The 21417-nt window shown below is 42.9% G+C and overlaps 1 protein-coding gene across 3 annotated transcripts in view; it reads right to left on the reverse strand.

The window, feature by feature from the left end:
• Positions 1 to 533: 533 nt before the first annotated feature.
• The window catches only part of NNT (nicotinamide nucleotide transhydrogenase), an 80757-nt gene continuing 59873 nt past the window's right edge, over positions 534 to 21417 (reverse strand). For all 3 annotated transcript variants that reach the window (XM_059694812.1, XM_059694814.1, XM_059694813.1), the window contains exons 20-22: positions 4849 to 4967; positions 3503 to 3618; positions 534 to 1504 (exon numbers count right to left, since the gene is read on the reverse strand). In XM_059694812.1, coding sequence (XP_059550795.1) covers positions 1355 to 1504; positions 3503 to 3618; positions 4849 to 4967 — 385 coding nt within the window. In that variant the 3' untranslated portion in view covers positions 534 to 1354. The remainder of the gene's footprint in view (positions 1505 to 3502; positions 3619 to 4848; positions 4968 to 21417) is intronic.

A 21417-nucleotide genomic window follows, 5' to 3' on the forward strand; every position in this document is an offset into this window, starting at 1 on the left:
CACACACACACACACACACACACAATCTTAATTGCAAGCACAGCAAAACAGAAATTGATTACCAAACCAACAAATATTGTGAGTTGTAAACTCAATAAACATGAGCATCACAGTAAAAAAATTTCACACCAGTCACTTATTTTTCTGGTTTAGAAATCATTTTTAGGTGTTAATAACTGTTTCAAGAAACTCATCACACATTCATCCTCTATAGAGCTTTTGGCAATGTAGCAACATCACAAAGGACATATACACTTTTACTGCAAAAAGACATGTTCTTTCCTAGGGCTGAAACAAAGCACTAGTAGCTAAAGGGGGAAAAAACGTGCCACCATTTCTCCCAAATGTGATCAGTTACATAAGACCTCAAAGCACACTCTGATTTGTGGGTGGAAAAAAAAAGGATTTCTTGTGAACCTTAAGACAGATTAATTTCATCTACTTTATAGTAGCAAGTCTTCCCCGGATATTACTAACAAGCAGAGCTATTCAATGTTAGCATTTTGTCGCCAGAGACAATTGCTACATCAATGTGCAAACATAATGAACTCATTTTATTAGGCAAATAGTTGAATTCCATTCAAGTGCACTTAGTACAGTACTACACATTATAAATTGATTGAAATTAAAGAGATCTCCGATTAGAAATGGGGTTTTAAAAAAATACAACTAATACTGATTTCACATTATGTTTCATTGGTATCCTAATGAAACATACAAAGCAAATGGCTTAACTGTTTCCAGCATCTCTGGAAGGTTACCTAGTCTTTTAACATATTAAAATAGAAGTGAGAAAATACACCCCTGAAATCTACAATTGAAATTAAAGTCTGAAAAACCAAACCCAATTTGATATGGTTGATTCCGATGACAGTTGAAGGTCAGAGGTCAGCTCCAGAGTTGATGAAAGTTTCAAATTAGTCACATTTGTTGGAAAAACCATTGACGCAGGTGCCTGTGATGTTTACACTGCGTCAGATTTTTCAGATCTGTGTTTTTGGTTAAGTCTTCAAATCCTAGGCTTAATTTCTTAAAACGTTACTGGCTACTGAGCAGGAATTTTAAAAAATCCAAAAGGATTACATTGAAAATGAGGCTGTTCTTTCTCCTTTTATAAAATACTTTTGATTTATAACACCAAAAAGAAATGCACAGAAAGACATGTAGAATTTTTTCAATCCTTTCTGAAATATGCTCTTGAAAAGTCTCCCGGCAATTGCTTTGCTTTCTTCAGGGTCTTCCTTCCTGTGCAGGAGCTTTGTTTGCTGCAGATGTGCACCGGCTGTCTGTCTACATTGATACTTCCGTTGCCTGTTCCCATAAGTTCCCCTGCTGCTAGACAGCAGCTCGAAGTTTACTTCTGGTAGGATTCTCGAACTTTCGCCTGCAGTGCATCACAGGTCTTCTTGGCATCGCCGAGCAGCATGGCCGTGTTGGGTTTGTAGAAGATTGGATTGTCCACGGCTGCATAGCCAACGCCCAGGGATCTCTTCATAACAATGACCTAGGAACCGAAGATGAAGGGAGAGAGTGTATGTAACAGCCTGGGCTGGGTGCTTAGGCACACAAACATTGCCCTGCCCTCACTCTGAACAGGCATGTGCCACTCTACCAGTTCTTTAGTTCAGAGACTCTTAAGATATACAAGGAGTATTTTTTTAATATATTTTTATTGACCACAGAGAGGGAGAGAGAGATGGAAACATCAATGATGAGAGAATCATTGATTGGCTGCCTCTTGCACGTCCCTACTGGGGATGGAGCCCACTACCTGGGCATGTGCTCTGACCCGGAATCAAACCAGTGACCTCCTGGTTCATAGTCAATGCTCAACCACTGAGTCACACCAGCCAGGCACAAGGAGTATTTTTAATGCGTATTTACATGGTATTCACGTTAATTTTTAAAATGTGCCCATACTTTTATACCAATGAGAGAAAAGGCCTTGTGAACAATAATTTATATCTGCGTGAGCAGACTGTGACTTTCTTCTTAGTGCTTTTGTCCACAAAGACTATGTATGACATTTTCTAGTCAGAAAAATATGCATCTTTCTATGAATGGGCTAAAGAGAACAAACACACTGATTAAGCTTCTACTACACATTTTAAAATAAATGTAGTTGAGTGGGGAAATGGTATCAGTCCTGTTCCATCACTTTAAGGGAAAAATATATCAGAAAGTTCTAACACAGTAGCCCAAAGAGCACCCTAGCTGTCACCAGGAGAGGCTAATAACTAACACTGCGGTCCTACGAGCAGGACGGAAGGGAAGTCCGTCTCTGATGCTGATGTGCTACAGACATTCACAATTACACAGATGACAGCTGGTGCTGTCCTGCTGAATAGCAAGTCAGCTCTTAATGAAAAGAAAAGCCTCCCCATAGTAGGACATGCCATCTATCCCAGAAGGAAAGTAGTACAAATGCGTTCACGCTTCAAATAGCATTAGTACAGCAGTGTACTCTGCAAACTCTTTTGTTTTGCTTTGCTTTGTTTTGTTAATCCTCACCCAAGGATATTTTTTCCATTGATTTTTAGGGAGAGTGGAAGGGAGGGGAGTGAAGGGGAAGAGGGAAAGAGAGAGCGAGAGAAACATCAATGTGAGAGAGACACATCAACTGGTTGACTCCCGCATGTGCCCAGACTGGGGCAGGGGCCAGAGGTTGAACTTGCAACCCAGGTATGTGCCCTTGACCATGAATTGAGCCTATGACCCCTCAGTGCACAGACCAGCACTCTAACTGCTAAGCCACACTGCCAAGGGTTCTGCAAACTCTCAAATATTAATGACCAATGCAATAATTTCTCATATCCCATGAACCAGTACCTGGCATATCTGCTCACGTACCACAAACACTAAGTTTTAAACTCATGTGTACAGTAAAGAGAAACAAAATGAAAGGGGAAAATGTACATTTTGTAACCAGGGTTCTGAAAATGCAGATCTGACTTAGGGGTGGTAAAGAAACGTGCCCCTGGCTGGGCAGAGGACACCTGGCAAGCGCCCAGCTCCCCACGACCTGCCAGCCCGCCCTTCAGGAGTGTGTGCGCGTGCAGAGCCTGCTTCCTCATGCCACGCTGCTGTCCGATTTCCAAGTCACCTTCCTCCCAGACACCCCATAACGACATACAAACTCCCTTTCGATAACATTAAATGAAAAAATGTGCTCGTCTTCATATATGACTCACTGTCCCAGAGAGAAGCCATCTGCTCCACAGGACTCAACCTGGAACTCGGCCAGACTCATTCCAAAAGCCCTTGTTCAGCTGCGGTTACAGATTCCGTGAATCCAGCTGCACAATCCCCTCTGGTTCTCCTGTGATCGAGGCATTCACTCAGATTCTCCGTGGCCACGGAGCACAGAAGCTGCACCAGGAGAACTGGACCCTAATCCTACTCCAACTCCTGGGCCTCCACAAGCCTTCGTCACTTCTCATCAAGTGACCAAGCAAAGCTCTGCGTGTGTGTAACCAGGATGAAGCATGAGCCAGGAACTTACCTGCTTTGACTTCCAGACCTCGAGAACCGGCATGCCTGCAATAATAGAGTTGGGGTCTTCTTGAGCTGCTGAATTGACAGTGTCATTAGCTCCAATGACAAGGACCAAGTCAGTGTCTACATCATGAAAGAAAAAAGAGAAAATATAAAACTCAGGGAGGTCACTTTCACTTCTTTCCAGGAAAATGAGAGTGATCTGGCTTTATAATGATAATAACAAAAGCTAATATTTGTAAGACCCACGCTTGTGCCAGGCACCATACCAAGGGCTTTATCAGAGAGGTTCAGTGACTTAGCCAATGTCGCACAGCTAAAAGCAATAGGCCTGAATCTAACCTGAGCATCCTGGCTGGAGCCTGCATTATTCTGCTTCCCTTCCCCTAATGTGACTTTATATAGTTCTTTCATTATCCCAAAGTGATCTTGCCAATTACAATATTTTAGAATATCTGTGTTCCATTTTCAACGTCTAAGATGACCCCATAAATGCAACTTGCTGTCTAAAAGAAAATGGCCTATGAGTCTGTACTATATTTAAGCTGTGTCCATAATTCCTGGAACTGGCAGGTTTCACACATAATTTAGCAACAGTGAAATCTGAAAGGAGGCATAAAATGAAAATGGCCTAAATTCCCTCGTTAAGCATTATAATGTGAACGACCTTAGAACTTTGCCAAACTGCCATGTGAATCGAGACATACACACGATTTCATTATTTTTCTCTAACCAACAGTTCGTTTGTTTTTTATGTTAACAGTGGACACTTGCCAGAGGGAACTGGTTTAATTTTAACAAACATGATCTTGGGCCAAATGCCATCACCACTCAACCGAGACCCATGACAGCCACACAGGACAGCACCTTGTCCAGTGAAGTCTAGTACTTTAAAGGGGACAGAAAACTACTATTCTGATGGTGAGTTGGTACAACTGGAAACCAGTAAACCCTGCAGAAATCAGACACTGAATTATCAACAGCAATTTTATAAATGAGGAACCTGAGCTTGAGTAACTAGTTCAAGGTCACGAGAGAGAGAGAGAGTCAGGGCCTGGATTCCAAAGCCAGGTGTGTCCTGAGTCCCTGGGCAGCCCCCCTCCCTGCATCGCCTCCGGGGCCTGCTCCATCCCTCAGCTCTCCTCCCGGGAGCAGTCACCTGTGCTGCTTACAACCCGGGTGAACCATTCAGCACTGTTCTGTTTATGTCATTGTGGCTGCATCCCCACCGGGAGCAGGTTGCCCCCCATCTGACGAGCAGGTCTCCCGTGATCCCACAGTTTCTGTCCGGGACTGGCATTGCTTTAGTCACTCTAAGAACAAGTCACTGTCACCATCGGCCCCATCGCTTACCTGGGAAGTCCTCGTTGATCTCGTCCATTTCCAACACAATATCATATGGCACCCCAGCTTCAGCCAGCAGCACATTAAGCTGGCCAGGCATCCGGCCTGCAACTGGGTGAATTCCAAACCTAGATGTGAAGCAAACCAACAGCTGGCCTTACTTGGTGGGCCAAAATGTACAGAGACCCCAAGATCACCTCCCAGTCGGCACAGTTTGTTCTTGGCCCCTCTGCTCCTTCTGGTACTGCCTCATCTCTGCAGGCAGAAGTAGAATCAGCACCGATATGCAGTCAATTTGCAAATATTGAAGTTGGAGATTGGGTATCTCGGTATACACACACTAGGACTCCCCTCAGAAAAATAAGCATAACGTGAGAGCCTGAATCCTCCAAATACGTTTGAAGTACAATGAACTTCCAACAACATTCCTATGTAGTATCACCTTACATTCAAAAAGCATTCTGCTTTCATTATACTTTTTGACATATCTCGAGTCTTTAAGAAAACATATGTAAGTCAGCATGGAATTAAACATTTGCCATGAAAAATCAACTCTACAGTCAGCTTTTACCTCTATGTTCAAAAGTGGGAAAATAAAATATTGTCCTGTACATGAGTGCATGGCCTACAGTCTTTCAGGGAGTGATGAAGCATTACTCTACGTCATAGAAGAAATATGACAGGAACACGCTGCAGTGTCCACAAGGCAGAGGAATATACAGATCAGAGCTCCACGCTTTATCAAGGCAAAGGAAACTGAAGCAACAAGCAATTTCTTCCAGCCCCGGCCATAAGGGGATCTTTAAAGTCATGTAACCCAGCCTCTTGCCCAGAGGTTCTCAACCTGTGGGTCGTGACCCCTTTGGGGGTCGAACGACCCTTTCACAGGGGTCGCCTAAGATCATCCTGCATGTCAGATATTTACATTACGATTCATAACAGCAGCAACATTACAGTTATGAAGTAGCAACGAAAATAATTTTATGGTTGGGGGTCACAACATGAGGAACTGTATTTAAAGGGCCAGGCCGTAACCAGTTTGGCTCAGTGGATGGAGTGTCAGCCTGCGGACCGAAGGGTCCCGGGTTCGATTCCGGTCAGGGGCATGTGCCTTGGTTGCGGGCACATCCCCAGTGGGAGGTGTGCGGGAGGCGGCTGATCGATGTTTCTCTCTCAATGTTTCTCATCGATGTTTCTAGTTCTCTATCTCTCTCCCTTCCTCTCTGTAAAAAAAATCAATAAAATATATATTTAAAAAAATCATAATAAAGGGCCAGAAGGTTGAGAACTACTGCTCTTGCCCATCGTACTGACCTCTGTCTCCTCAGCATTGGGCACAGTCCCTGACATATAAGAAGAGCTCAGTAAAAAGCAAATCCAGGGAAGAAATGCATTTTATAGAATCTTGTGGCAGGGATCCATCCAGTCTCAGCTTAAATACCTTCAGTGACCAGAAACTTACTCCTTCCTAAGGTCTGTTGCATTACTAGACAGTCCTGACGATTACATATAACACATGCACACACTCGTTACAGTAAGCCGGGGAGAACCCCCATCTCGTTGCTCTCCAAGGTCTGCAGCTTTGCCACCTGCAGCCATGAGTCTACTCCCTCTTCCCTATGGGGTCCCTGTCAGCCATCCTAGGGTGCCTGCTAAGCAAGACATCCTCGAGTCTTCCAACTACTCAACGATCTGCAGGATGTCCTAGCTCCCTGTTCCGACCTCTGCCAATGCCCAGCTCAAACAGCAGCCCCTCAAAGAGAACACAATATTGCTGGATGTGATCTAGATGCACAGGGCCCAGCAAGCAAGTCACATCCTCAGATCCCTCCACTGATGAAGCCTGAGACTGCATGAGCATCGACAGCCAGCACAGCCCATCGCTGCCTCTGACAAAACGTGCGGTCATTGAAGATGCTGTTACTTTCACAGGAACTGCTGCCAAGCCAGGCCTCCCTCCCCACGCCCAACACGGTCCTGTTAGGAACAGATTAAAGCATAAGAATTGACCCCTCACCAAGCAGACCTGCAAAGAGCTATAAAACGGCCATTTTTATCACCCAGATAACTGATAAATGGTTTTCTACACCTTTAAAACTGATCATGACGAGCCTGGATTATTGGAAGGCTTATCACTGGGGAAAAAGAAAGACATCAAGTGAGGGAGTTCTCTTTACCAGATTCCCCTTTGCATAATCTTCCTCTGGGACCACTGAATGTTCCTCAATGAACAACTTAGGTTTAAAAAAAAACCCACAGAAACTCATACCAAAAGGGAAAAACAACAGTTATCTCTAGATGGTTGTACAACAACAGTTATCTCTAGATGGTTGTACAACAGATGGTGGCTTTTTTTCTTGTGTTTTTAATATTTTTCTATGAGAAATATTAGTCTAAATTAACTCCATATAAAATAAATGAACACTCCATGCTTTTATGTTGTGATATAATATATAAGTGATTTCTCATGTATTATCTCATTCTGGCCCAAACAGTCTCCATCAAGAATTAGAATTTAGGGCAGCTGATTCAGATCTAGTACTTAGTTATAAAAAGTGAGTTTTAGAGCTGCATTCCTTTATCTAAAAGGAATGAGCAAGAACGGATACAAGAGGGGCTGGCATGTATACTGACATAATGGCTAATATTCACTCTTTAGAATGTACTATGTGGTATGCACAACTTTCTTAGGAAAATGGTCACGCTGGGATTCAAGAGTCTGAACTTTTAACTACTAAACGATATAGTCAGTCGAGTCAAGCAATTTAAGAGACGATTTTGTTTAGTTAACAGTTCAGGTTAACCAGCTGCGTGATGTTGGGCAAGTCACTTAATGACTCTCTCTCCGTCTCAGTTTCCCCCTAGAGTAGTAACCAGCTGTTATTGTGCCCACATGGTGCGTAAGGCTATAAAAACTCTCAGTAGAAGAGGTCTGAGAAATACCTATTTATCTCTGCTTAAATGGGTGGTCCAAGAATCCAATTTCTAGTGTGCTCTGAGAAAAGCTGAGAGCCAAGAATTGTTCAACAATTCTACAAGCTATAAACAATAAATTAAATATTTGCATGGACAAACAGACATAGGAGAAAAAAAAAGTCTCTTAGTATGCAAAGTGCTACAATAATGCAAAACATTGACCAGCATCCCTTAAGTGCTGGGGAAGTAGATTTTGAAAAAATTACTAGAGGTGGGAGGTAGAAATGAACTGGATAAAATAAACTATTAATATTTTATGATTCATTTAAAAGGAATTCCTCCCCTCTTCCTTCAGTGGACTGTCTGCAGTCCGATTTTAATGAGAATAAAATTAAAGACAGTCAACAGTTTACTTCAAACAGTGTCCCCCAACCTCACCGTCTCATCAGCTTTCAAGTTCTCTTTTTTTTTCATTTTTAGAGAGATGGGGAAGGAGAAGGATACAGAGATAGAAATATCTAGGAGAGAGAAACATCATCTATCGGCTGCCTGTACACCCCCTACTGGGGATCAAGCCCACAATCCAGGCTTGTGCCCTGACCAGCAATCCATCCTTTAACCTTTCGGTTTCTGGGTCAACACTCAACCCCTGAGCTACACCAACTGGGCAGCTTTTAAGTTCTTCAACCATAGTTTCTCTCCTGTCATTTTGGGGAATGTAACAGTTCAACACTTGAGTAAAAATTTACAATGTTCTCACCAGAACTGGTTTGGCTCAGTGGATAGAGTGTCGGCCTGCGGACTCAAGGGTCCTGGGTTCGATTCCAGTCAAGGGCATGTACCTTGGTTGCGGGCACATCCCCAGTGGGGGATGTTCAGGAGGCAGCTGATCGATGTTTCTCTCTCATTGATGTTTCTGGCTCTCTATCCCTCTCCCTTCCTCTCTGTAAGAAATGAATAAAATATATTTTTTAAAAAAATTTACAATGTTCTCTAAAAAGAAATATTGCATTTTTTTTACTAAACATTTAAATGTTAATGTCATTCTCGTTTCCATACCAGAGCTTTCAATCACTCCTGAAAACGAAGGAAATTAGGCAAAATACTGACAATTGATGTTCACGCTCCCCTGTAGAAGTGCAAGCTACAGTCAGCATGACCACAGCCGTTTTCAAACGGTCGCAGAGAAAACATTTCCAAAGTGTTATGCAGACTCTTGGATTAAGATATCTCTTTAAAACTGTACAGTAGCAATAAAACATTTGAAAAAAATTTCTCCAGGTACCAAAGTATATACTCATTAAATGAGTTATTATTACTAAACTTCAAATCTGAACATGTCATTTTAATAATATAATATTTTAAGCATGAATATAAAAAAATAGACTTGGAAAGAAGATGCACATATTAAAATCACCAAAATGGCCCTCACTGGTTTGGCTCAGTGGATAGAGCATCGGCCTGCGGATGGAAGGGTCCCAGGTTTGATTCCAGTCAAGGGTACATGCCCAGGTTGTGGGCTCGATCCCCAGTATGGGGAGTGCCAGAGGCAGCTGATCAATGATTCTCTCTCATCACTGATGTTTCTCTCTCTTCTTCTCTGAAATCAACAAAAATGTATTTTAAAAAGTAAAATAGCTGAAACCGGTTTGGCTCAGTGGATAGAGCGTCGCCCTGCGGACTGAAAGGTCCCAGGTTCGATTCCGGTCAAGGGCATGTACCTGGGTTGCGGGCATATCCCCAGTTGGAGATGTGCTGGAGGCAGCTGATCGATGTTTCTCTCTCATCGATGTTTCTAACTCTCTATCCCTCTCTCTTCCTCCTGTAAAAAATCAATAAAATATATATAAAAAAAAAAGTAAAATAAATAAATAATAAAATCACCAAAATGTACTCTTAAGCCTGCTTACTGCGATGAATTTGGGAAAGGAAAAGACACGGTGAATGGAGGTTTCAAAGGTACTTGACCTTGTGAACAAGACTCTCAGTCTCTATAAAGTTCAGGACTCCAAGCCTTAACCCATCAGGTTCATGGGCAATGACAGCAGCAGTAGGAAAAACACGACATCAAGCTCAGAGAAGGTGGGTCCACATACGTATAATAATTCAAATTTTTAAAAAGAGGAAAGGCTGGATTTGTGTAATCCTTGCATAAAGCTAGAAAGAAAGCAGAGCACAAAGCCAAATGAATGCACACAAGAGAGTGACTTGGACATGTGGCTTTAAAGGCACGCATGACATGACAGTATCCATAATAATAAAAGAGTAATATGCTAATTAGACCAGACAGCCAAACAACCTTCCAAACGTCATTCTGGACATCCTTCCGGATGAAGCCACTATGGCAGGGGCCGAGGCAGAGGTGGTTAGGGGCAATCAGGCAGGCAGGCGAGCGTTAGGGGCAATCAGGCAGGCAGGTGAGTGGTTAGAGGCGATCAGGCAGGCAGGCTAGCGGTTAGGAGCCAGCAGTCCCGTATTGCGAGAGGGCAGTCGGACATCCCCCAGGGGGTCCCAGATTGTGAGAGGGTGCAGGCTGGGCTGAGGAGGACCTCGCCCCACCCCATGCACAAATTTCATGCACCGGGCCTCTAGTGTAAAAATAAAAAAGTAATTTGAATGTCAAAATAAATAAGGATAGTAATAGGTTATAAACCACTGGGGAACATGAGAATTCATGAGTCAAGACTGATAACAGATCCATAAGTCAAGAAGGAAGGAAGAAAGGAAGGAGGGAAGGAGGGACACTCTAAGTGGTAGGCCATCAACTGATGAGTGTGGTGGGTTATAAAACCACCATTTTGCAACCATCATAATAAAATTGGTTCAGATAAAAACCATCAGCATGTGTTCAATACAGGGAATAAAATTTTATGAGGAACAGGACACTTGCAAGGTCTTTTTAAAAATGTTTTTATTTATTTTTTAGAGGGGGAAGAAGGGAGGGGAGAAACATTGGTCAGATGCCTCCTGTACACACCCCAACCAGGGATTAACCCCTAGAGTGCCGGGGAGCGCGATCGCGCTCCTCCTGTCTTTCGCCAAAAGTGCCGGGAGCGCTATCAAAGCTTCGAAATGGCGTCCAGTTCTAAGTCTGCTTTTATTAGTGATGATGATATTGCTAAATATGTCAATGTAATAAAGGTTTCCTTAAGTTTTTGAATATGTAACTTCATTTACTTGCAATACATAATTTTTTTTCCTAAACTGCTGTAAAATCAGCAAAAATGCCTTGGCAACTTTAGCATAGTTCCTAGGATATTGGTTGGCACTCAAAGGGTTAAACCCACAACCTGGGTATATGCCCTGACTGGGAATCGAACTGGCAACCTTCCGATGCATGGGACAACAATCATTAACTAAGCCACACCGGTCAGTCTGCAAGGCCTTAAAGAGAGCTCAAAGCAGTTTGCCTCTATCCCTTATTCTTACCTCAAGAGAAAAAGAAAAAAAAATTAAGGGCTTTCAGTGTTCTCTCTCAGAGCTATTTTATTGAAATTGTTCCATAATAAGAATGAGTAGTTGTTAGAAATAATAACCATCTATACTTTTTTGTTGTTTTTTTTTTAAATATATTTTATTGATTTTTTACAGAGAGGAAGGGAGAGAGATAGAGAGTCAGAAACATCGATGAGAGAGAAACATCGATCAGCTTCCTCCTGCACATCTCCCACTGGGGATATGCCCGCAACCCAGGCACATGCCCCTGACCGGAATCGAACCCGGGACCCTTCAGTCCGCAGGCCGACGCTCTATCCACTGAGCCAAACCGGTCTTGGCACCATCTATACTTTTTGCTCAATGGGCATTTGAGTAAACAGAGTCCATATTTCTCTTTCTCCCAGCTAATAGTTCCTTGTAAATACTGTACCTAACAAAATACATTACCAAGATTAACAAACCAAATCTCAGCCAAGAAGAACTTAAACTGAAACTGCAATTTCTTATGCATTTCAATGCAATGTTTGGTTTACATGGCTACTAACTCACCATTTTTCTAAATATTGTGTGGGAGAACCAAAGGCCCAGAGAATGTCCTCCAACAAAGGCAGAAATCCTATAATTTTTTTAAAATATATTTTATTGATTTTTTACAGAGAGGAAGGGAAAGGGATAGAGAGTTAGAAACATCAATGAGAGAGAAACATCGATCAGCTGCTTCCTGCACACCACCTACTGGGAATGTGCCCGCAGCCAAGGTACATGCCCTTGACTGGAATCGAACCTGGGACCCTTCAGTCCGCAGGCCGACGCTCTATCCACTGAGCCAAACTGGTTAGGGCAGAAATCCTATAATTAATTACATTTCAGGGGACTGATGTGTCTTTTTTTTTTTTTTTACAATGATGGGGAAAAAATAATTTTCAAAAGAGCATCTTAAAATCAAAAATGTTAGTTTGGCCCTAGCTGGTTTGGCTCAGTGGATAGAGCATTTGCCTGCAGACTGAAGGGTCCCGGGTTCGATTCCTGTCAAGGGCACATGCCAGGGTTGCGGGCTTGATCCCCAGCAAGGGGCGTGCAGGAGGCAGCTGATCAACGATTCTCTCTCATCATTGATGTTTCTCTCTCTCTTCTCTCTCTCTCTCTCTCTCTCTCTCTCTTCTTTCCTCTCTGAAATCAATAAAAATATATTTTAAAAAAAGAAATGGTGACCATGTCCACTCACCTTTTAGAAATGAAAAAAAATATATTTTTAGTTTGAAAAGCTCTTTTCACTTTACAGAGGTTTAAATATATTATTAATCAGCTCATTTTCATTCAAAGTTAATGCCCATTTGCATTTCAACTGTGTCCATTTCAGGTCAACATTCCAAATTAGCACAGGGTTGCTTTCCCAGATTCACCCACAGGTGGTCTTACCTCCGTTACCGACTAGACCCAATGACACAACTAAATAACTAGATTCCGTTCAGGGAGCTGTTGCTCAAAAGCATCAAAAATTCAGGAGAAACACAGAACATCCAACGACTTAGAAAATAACACGCTCTAAGTGAAAAAAGATCAGCTGGCTAGAAAAATGGCAAAACTATTTTCAAGCCGACCAAACCAAACAGAAGTTGACCAAATAGTCCTCATTTTCTTTACACGGAATAAAATGAAATGATCTTCAAATGCAAAAGGAAGAATTGGACTTAAAATTTCAGGAAAAAAAACAAACTACTTACTATTAATTTAAAACAAATGGCCCAATTAGGGGATGCTTCAGGCTTCTTCTCTGTGGATCAGGGACAGAGAAACTCATTAATCTGAGCTAATGCACTCAGAGTCAAGAGTATTTCCCATGCAAATGCGAAGGATGGTTGGTTGGCATTGGACATGATCAAGACAGCTACAGCAGCTAGGACAGCCTTCCAGGTATGGGAGGAGGCAGGGGATCCTCAATGGTCTGAACTACCCATAAGAGAGGACCAGCTTAGGTGGACTCGGGACTTCCAGAATAATGTAAGATATTTCTCTACCCCACTCCTATAGTACTAACTGCCACCAAGGACTCATCTGAGCTCTTCTGCGATGTTCATAGTAGTCTTGAACACCAAAAACTTTCTCTTAATCTCTCAGCCCTCTGATCACCAAGAAGTATTTCTTGCTTCCCCAGGTCCTCTCCTCTTCCCAAACCTGATTGGTGAGACTTAAAGAAAGACAGAGAGTCATAGTACATGACACTCAAGGTGTGAATTAGTTTCCTATTGCTGCTGTAACAAATTACCACAAATTTAGTAGCTTACAGCAACACAAAATTGATGATGCTCTTACAGTTCCGGAGGTCAGAGTCCAAGGTCCATTTCTCTGCACTGAAATCATGGTGCTGGTAGGACTAGGAATCCACTGCTTGCCTTTTCCAGCCTCAGGAGGCTGCCCCCATTCCTTGACTTGTGGCTGCATCACTGTCACCTCTCTTTCCATTGTCACTTCTCTGAGTCTGACCCTAGTGACTACACGGGCCCACCTGAATAATCCAGGATATCTCCCTATCTCAAAATCCTCACCTCAAATCTACAAAAGTTCCTTTTGCCATTTGCCATGGAAGGCAACCCATTCACAGATTTTTAAGGATTAGGAGGTGAACATACTTGGGGGTCATTATTCAGTCTGCCACAAACTCCCTTTCCAGTCCTCAAATTCCATGAACTAGAGTTTCTATTTTAGCTGAGTAAACCAATATACACTTTGTGATTTACTTTTGGATTTCGATTTTGTATTCCTCTTTGATTCCAATATTTTTGTTTAATTTTAATTTATTTGTTTTTAATACTACCTTTGCTTCTCCTTAAATTAACCCACTGGCTATCATCTTTATGCTTTCACTGAGGTGTCATGGACCAAATTAGAAATCAAAAACCTCTAAATGTATGAGTTATTATTGCAAAATGTGATTAGCTGCAGACTTCATAAATATGATGTTTCTTTTGAGCTAGTTGCGAAGGGCAAATAACCGCAAAGCTAACCAACATGTTATGCTGAACATCCCAAAGGGCAGATCACTTGATATCTGTTTGTACAATAATTTATTATACTAAACTTTTAAGATGCTAAGATTGGAGACAAACACACGCAAGACTATTATAAGAGAATGCCAATGTTTTGAGAGAAACAACAGAACACGCTACATTTGTAGAAATATGTATGTGCATGTTGATGAGGCAATGGGAGTTTATAACAATTCTGGCCCATGGAACTGGCTGATCTCCAAAGTATGTATTAAAGTTAATTGTATCAGACATCGGTTGGCCAAGACCAGCAATTTCCAGGAACCTACAGCCAAAGCTCATCAATGTCCCATCATCACATGAAGAATATCCAGAATTCTGAACTGCAAAGCCTACTAGCCTTTTGGTTCTTCCCTTTGAACTAGAAAAAAATTATTTTTATTGTGTACATGCTTAACAAAACAGAGCCGGCTGTCCCTGACCACAACAAGATTCTACAGAAGGGAAAGAACTACTAAATGAGATCACAGAGAGATCTTGCAGCCGCCACACTCTTTCCTTATGCAGCTCCTCCTTCCTCTGGCTGCGCTCTCCAGGCCAAGAGCTCCTCAGTACAGGAACCACGCTCATTTATCAGTACCTGGCACTCGATTCTCGTGCTCAATGAAAGGTGTGCCCAGTAAGGTAGGCTTACTCATAAACTTCCCGCATCTCCTTTTAGAGAAAGCATTTGGGGAGCCCTAGCCAGTTTGGCTCAGTGGATAGAACTTTGGTCTGCGGACTGAAGGGTCCCATGTTTGTTTCCCGTCAAAGGCATGTACCTTGGTTGTGGGCACATCCCCAGTAAGAGGTGTGCAGGAGGCAGCTGATCAATGTTTCTCTCTCATTGATGTTCCTGGCTTTCTATCCCTCTCCCTTTCTCTCTGTTAAAAATCAATAAAATATATATATTTTTTAAAGAATTTGGGGAAGTAGCATAGAGTAGCAGTGAAACGCTCTAGAGATCCACGGCCTGGGTTCAAGACATTTGGACAATTAACTTCCATGTGCTGCTCTTTCCCCATGTGAACAATGGGAGTGATGATAAAACTTCTTCAGGGAAGGACTGTGAGATTTAAGTGAGACAATTAGACCAACCACCTGGCACACATAAGTCTTCAGTAAATGTAACCTATAAATTATACTCAAATACATTTTGGTAATTTAAATGTTCATCTGTATCTTTCAAATACATCCACATTTTAATGGTCACTTATATAAAAAGAAACACACATTTTTACATTAAGACAAATGTTGGTTTGATGCCAACATTTTCTAAGTTGGTTTTCTAATTTTTAACTTGAAATCTTAGTAAATACCAATGTAATTCAACAAAAGCCAGAAATTGTTTGTACTCACAACTACATCAAAAGACTAGAGAGAAACCAAGATGGCGGCGTAGGTTAACGCAGGAGGTCGCTGCCTCGAACAACCACTTCAGAGATATAACTAAAGGACAGAACGGACATCATCCAAAACCACAGGAAGGCTGGCGGAGTGGAAATTCTACAACTAGGAGGAAAGAGAATATCATACCCAGACCCAGAGGAGGCGCAGTGCTGAAGTGAAATACTCAGGTGCGGAGTGTGCGCGCGGAGCGGGCTGGCGGCGGAGGGCGCGGTTGTTGTTTTCAATCGGGAGGGAGTTTCAGACTCTGAGCTCCAGATCCAGGCGAGTCTCTGGGGAGCAAGACTCAAACGGGAGAAGCGGGACTGTCTGGCTTCGGTCGGAACTCAAAGGCAGCTTTCTCTCCGAGATTTGCAGCCATTGTTGGGACTCTGAGAGGCAGAGCCCCTGGGGAAGGAACTGAGAGCAGCCATAACTGCTTGCTCCGCCCGCCCTGTAGATCCCCGGGGACCCGCCCCGCCCAAGCCCTGCGCAGCCGCAGCGCCATTTGCCGGATAGCCTCAGGCAAAGGCTAGATTAGCACCGCCCTAGAGATCCAGCACAGAAGCCCTCCCACTGCAGACCCAGGGGACTCTCATAGCCAGTTAGCCTGGAGGTCAACTCACCCCCGGTATTGCCAACATCAATCAAGGCTTAAAGGCAACAAGACTGCACACAAAGACCACTAGGGGGTGTACCAAGAAAGCATAAAAAATGCGGAGACAAAGAAACAGGACAAAACTGTCAATGGAGGATATTGAGTTCAGAACCACACTTTTAAGGTCTCTTAAGAACTGTCTAGAAGCTGCCGATAAACTTAGTAAGGCCCTCGAAAAGACTGGTGAGACCGCCGATAAATGTTGTGAGATCCTCAAGAAATCTAATGAGACCCTTGATGTTATATTGGGGAACCAACTAGAAATTAAGCATACACGGACTGAAATAACGAATATTATACAGACTCCCGACAGCAGACCAGAGGAGCGCAAGAATCAAGTCAATGATTTGAAATGTGAGGAAGCAAAAAACACCCAATGGGAAAAGCAAAATGAAAAAAGAATCCAAAAATGCGAGGATAGTGTAAGGAGCCTCTGGGACAGCTTCAAGCGTACCAACATCAGAATTATAGGGGTGCCAGAAGATGAGAGAGACCAAGATATTGAAAACCTATTTGAAGAAATAATGACAGAAAACTTCCCCCACCTGGTGAAAGAAATGGACTTACAGGTCCAAGAAGCGCGGAGAACCCCAAACAAAAGGAATCCAAAGAGGACCACACCAAGACACATCATAATTAAAATGCCAAGAGCAAAAGACAAAGAGAGAATCTTAAAAGCAGCAAGAGAAAGAAACCCAGTTACCTACAAGGGAATACCCATACGACTGTCAGCTGATTTCTCAACAGAAACTTTGCAGGCCAGAAGGGAATGGCAAGAAATATTCAAAGTGATGAATACCAAGAACCTACAACCACGATTACTTTATCCAGCAAAGCTATCATTCAGAATTGAAGGTCAGATAAAGAGCTTCACAGATAAGGAAAAGCTAAAGGAGTTCATCACCACCAAACCAGGATTATATGAAATGCTGAAAGGTATCCTTTAAGAAGAGGAAGAGGAAGAAAAAGGTAAAGATACAAATTATGAACAACAAATATGCATCTATCAACAAGTGAATCTAAGAATCAAGTGAATAAATAATTTGATGAACAGAATGAACTGGTGATTATAATAGAATCAAGGACATAGAAAGGGAATGGACTGACTATTCTTGGGGGGCGGAAAGGGGTGTGGGAGATTCGGGAAGAGACTGGACAAAAATCGTGCACCTATGGATGAGGACAGTGGGTGGGGAGTGAGGGCGGAGGGTGGGGCGGGAACTGGGAGGAGGGGAGTTATGGGGGGGGGGGGAATAAATAAAATAAAATATCTTAAAATGTTTCTAAATATTTAAAAAAAAAAAAAAAAGACTAGAGAAATGATAGTCAACAGAGACCAAGGTTAACAATAGAGACTGAGGCAAACAATAATGAACACTAAACTCAGTGGGAATTTGGTCATAACTAATATTAGAATACAGATTTACTTTAATAGAGTCAAATTTCAAAAGGCCATCTTCAACCCTTCCACAGATACTATTAGGCAAAAAGTATTGTTTCCCGCCCAGCCGGTGTGGTTCAGTGATTGTCAACCTCTGAACCAGGAGGTCATGGGTTCAATTCCCAGTCAGGGCACATGCCCGAGTTGTGGGCTCGACCCCCAGAGTGGGATGTGCAGGAGGCAGTGGATCAATGATTCTCTCTCATCATTGATGTTTCTATCTCTCTCCCCCACTCCCTTCCTCTCTGAAATCAATAAAATTATATTTTTTTAAAAAAGATTCTCCAATCCAACCACTTCCTAAGGTAGGACTTCTTTATTCAGAATTATAGCAAGTAAACGTGTACGAATTGTTGAGTCACAAAACAGGCTGTCGCTCCCCTTTGAGGCCATAAAGAGTCCCTGGTATGTGTTACACACGACTGTATGTTTGCATGTCCAATGCTCCATCCTGAGAAGGGTCCATTGAAGTAATAAAAAGATTTGTTACTACTTTCAATATTTTTCACTAATTGTGCATTTCACCTGTGAAAAAAATGATGGGACCTGAAAAAGGCAGGTTTCTTTGGTTTATTACATTCCAATCAGAATTTCTGATTGACAGTTACAGGTCACTTATTCAAAGTGCAAGAAAAAGCTATTTTGTAGTAAATGTAGTTTAGAAGAAAACGTTATAAAATGTGAAGCAGGGGACATTAAATGGGACATAAATTAATCCTTGCTGATGGAAAGGCGGGGACCAGCTGGGTGGGGTTAGCCCATCCATTTGAGGAGGAACCTGGTAACGAGTGGAAAAACTTCCTGACGAGGCAGGCCGTGTCGACACAAACTGATTAATGAGGAAAGCTACAGAATCAACTTTCTGGCGAAGCTTCTTAGGCACCCAGCTTTCTCAAATTGTGAAAGTCCCTCCAACCAGCAGTGGCCCAGACGAACTCACTCATACGATTCCAAAGGAAAAGAAAATGTTCGTTTAATTTCCTAGCGCTTTCCAACAGCCAGAACGAGAGAACATTATGTACCTTTCTTTTCTTTTCTTTTCTTTTTTTTTTTTTGAAGGCAAATAAGGGCCGAGCTGCTACTCTGATCTGAAATCTGGTGTTTGTCCGTGGCCTGCCTTTGTCAGGAAGAAAGTCATGAATTTGTTAACGAGCTTACAAATAGGTCTCAGGGGCTCCATTTTTCCGGGACAGAATAATAGGACCTGTTTTATGACAAAGGGCGGCGGTCACATTTCCCATGGGCACATGTGGCCTGTGCCACAGAAGCCACACAAAGAACAAGAAGTCTTCCAAACAGGGTGCAATCGGGCGATCTCGTGCAAACACTGACCATGTCACAACACGACCCTGTCCACGTGGAGGAGATTACTACAGATTGGGCCCACATCTGGCTCTTCCATCACCAGAAGGGAAACAGGACTATGAAGCAATTTTATTTCAAAACAGCCAATTAGGCGATGGAGAATGATATCAGAGAAAACATGAAACATCTAGTTTGCCACTAATGTTCTAGAATACTATATTCTGACGCAGTGCAGAGATTTAGTAGAAACGGTATCGAATTTCACCTTTCTGTCAGAAGAACTACTAGTAATGATGCTGCTAATTGGATCCTGAAGTGCAATGCTAGTGAGCAGCTCAAAACGCACAAAATAAGGGAGATACGGAAGAATTTGGACCTGAAATGAGAAGAGGCCTTTTGTTTGTTTGTGTTTACTTGAACCTTATTGAGGAGAATCAGCTCACAGAGTGTCTTCTCACTAATACTAGGACTAAGAACCCAAAGTCACCCCGATGGTCAGAGGCCCTGGTTTCATCGGCGGTGAGTTTTTCCCTCAGACCACAAGGGTTTCCAAGGGATGAGTCCAGAATGCACGGCTTTACGAGACACCGAAGTCACAGGCTTCTAACACAGCCATCTGTGCTTCCCTCCACACCAACAAGCAGGGGACAGTATGAAGCCAAAGGAAGTCTGGTCAACAGTCAGAACCTGCAAGAAGAGGCCACTTCCTAGGTCAGTGATGGTGAACCTTTAGAGCTCGGCGTGTCAGCATTTTGAAAAACTCTAACTTAATTCTGGTGCCGTGTCACATATAGAAATTTTTTGATATTTGCAACCATAGTAAAACAAAGACTTATATTTTTGATATTTATTTTATATATTTAAATGCCATTTAACAAAGAAAAATCAACCCAAAAAATGAGTTCGCGTGTCACCTCTGACACGCGTGCCATAGGTTCGCCATCACTGTCCTAGGAGCACAACAGACACCTTCGATCTGAGAGGTTCTTGGCGACTCTGCACGTAGGTTGAACTCAGATGTGAATGAAGACACAGACTTGCTTTGGTTTGATTCCCAGTCAGGGCATGTGCCCAGGTTTCGGGCTTGATCCCCAGTGTGGGGCATGCAGAAGGCAGCCAATCCATGATTTTCTCTCATCATTGATGTTTCTACCTCTCTCTCCCTCTCCCTTCCTCTCTGAAATCAATAAAAACATTTTTTTAAGAAAATTAAGCAGTGATTAATTGGGAAAAAAAAAATTACAACTCTCCCTAAGAATGATTCATTGGCAACACTATCTCTGCTTTATAATGAAAAGCGATCATAGCAACGCAAAGACTGGGAAATAACAAGAGATGTCTGTGCTCCTGTAAGATTTTCCATAAAAAGCTTGCAGAAATCAAGCGTGAGCTAGGTGAGCTCCAAAGGTGTTCTGAGCCACTGGGAAGCGACAACACCGTGGCCAGTAAAGAAAGTCTAAGTCGGTGGACTTTCCCGATGTTCCCAACGAGCCCTGTCCTGGAACGCCTCGGGCCCCGCTGCACCTCGGCTCCCGGGCGCGTGTTCTGACTACGGCCCAGGGGGGAGACGGCAGTACCTCTGCATCCATCACGGCCCATGAAGTCACACAGACGGGCTGGGTGACAGATGCAATTTTTCTTGGCGCCACTTGGGCATCACTCATTGATGACAGTCATATGTCCACACGGGCCCGTTTCCATGAGGGCTGTGTGCGAATATGTCACCACATCTGGATGCTGGGCGTGAGGGGGTCCTGAGGCTCAGAGCTCCTAAGCCAGCGGCCCGCAGCTGTGCTCCAGGAGCCCGTGGGAGCGCCCAGTGATGAAAGGACTGAGGTACCGCGACTGCAAATACAGGTTTCTCCCTTTAAGGGGCGAGGTAACCACGGCAGCAGCCTCCTGTTCAGACAGCCGCCCGCCTCTGTGAAAGGAAGCCAGCATCTACGGATTTGCACAGTCCTAACCTTGTAAAGAAAACGTGCCTGCCTCCTATGAAAAGATGACGACACCCGAGGCAAAGTCAACAAAGTTCCTGTGATCCCCTTTAAATAAATAAGAAATCTTCCCACAGAAGCGAGAAAGGGAAACGATGATAATCCACTGTCATCGTGTTAGCAAGAATCCTTCTCTTACGTTTAAGGCAAATGAAAGATTAGCATAACTTGCGACAAAGCCAGTGTGTTGAAAATTCAACCTACTACAGTTAAAAAAAAAAAGAAAGAAAAACTGTAACACACTCACATATAATTATATATCTCCCATTAATCTTAAATCAAATAATCACTTTTCCCAAGCCGTGTGACAGATGTCATCCCAAAACAGTTTCTATTATGACCCCGTGGACAAAAATGCAAATTTTAATGAGATCAGAAACGAACATCCATTTGTCTTCTCCCTTTTCTTTACAG

The sequence above is a fragment of the Myotis daubentonii genome, chromosome 4 (assembly GCF_963259705.1).
Source record: "Myotis daubentonii chromosome 4, mMyoDau2.1, whole genome shotgun sequence".
NCBI classification, from domain to species: domain Eukaryota; kingdom Metazoa; phylum Chordata; class Mammalia; order Chiroptera; family Vespertilionidae; genus Myotis; species Myotis daubentonii.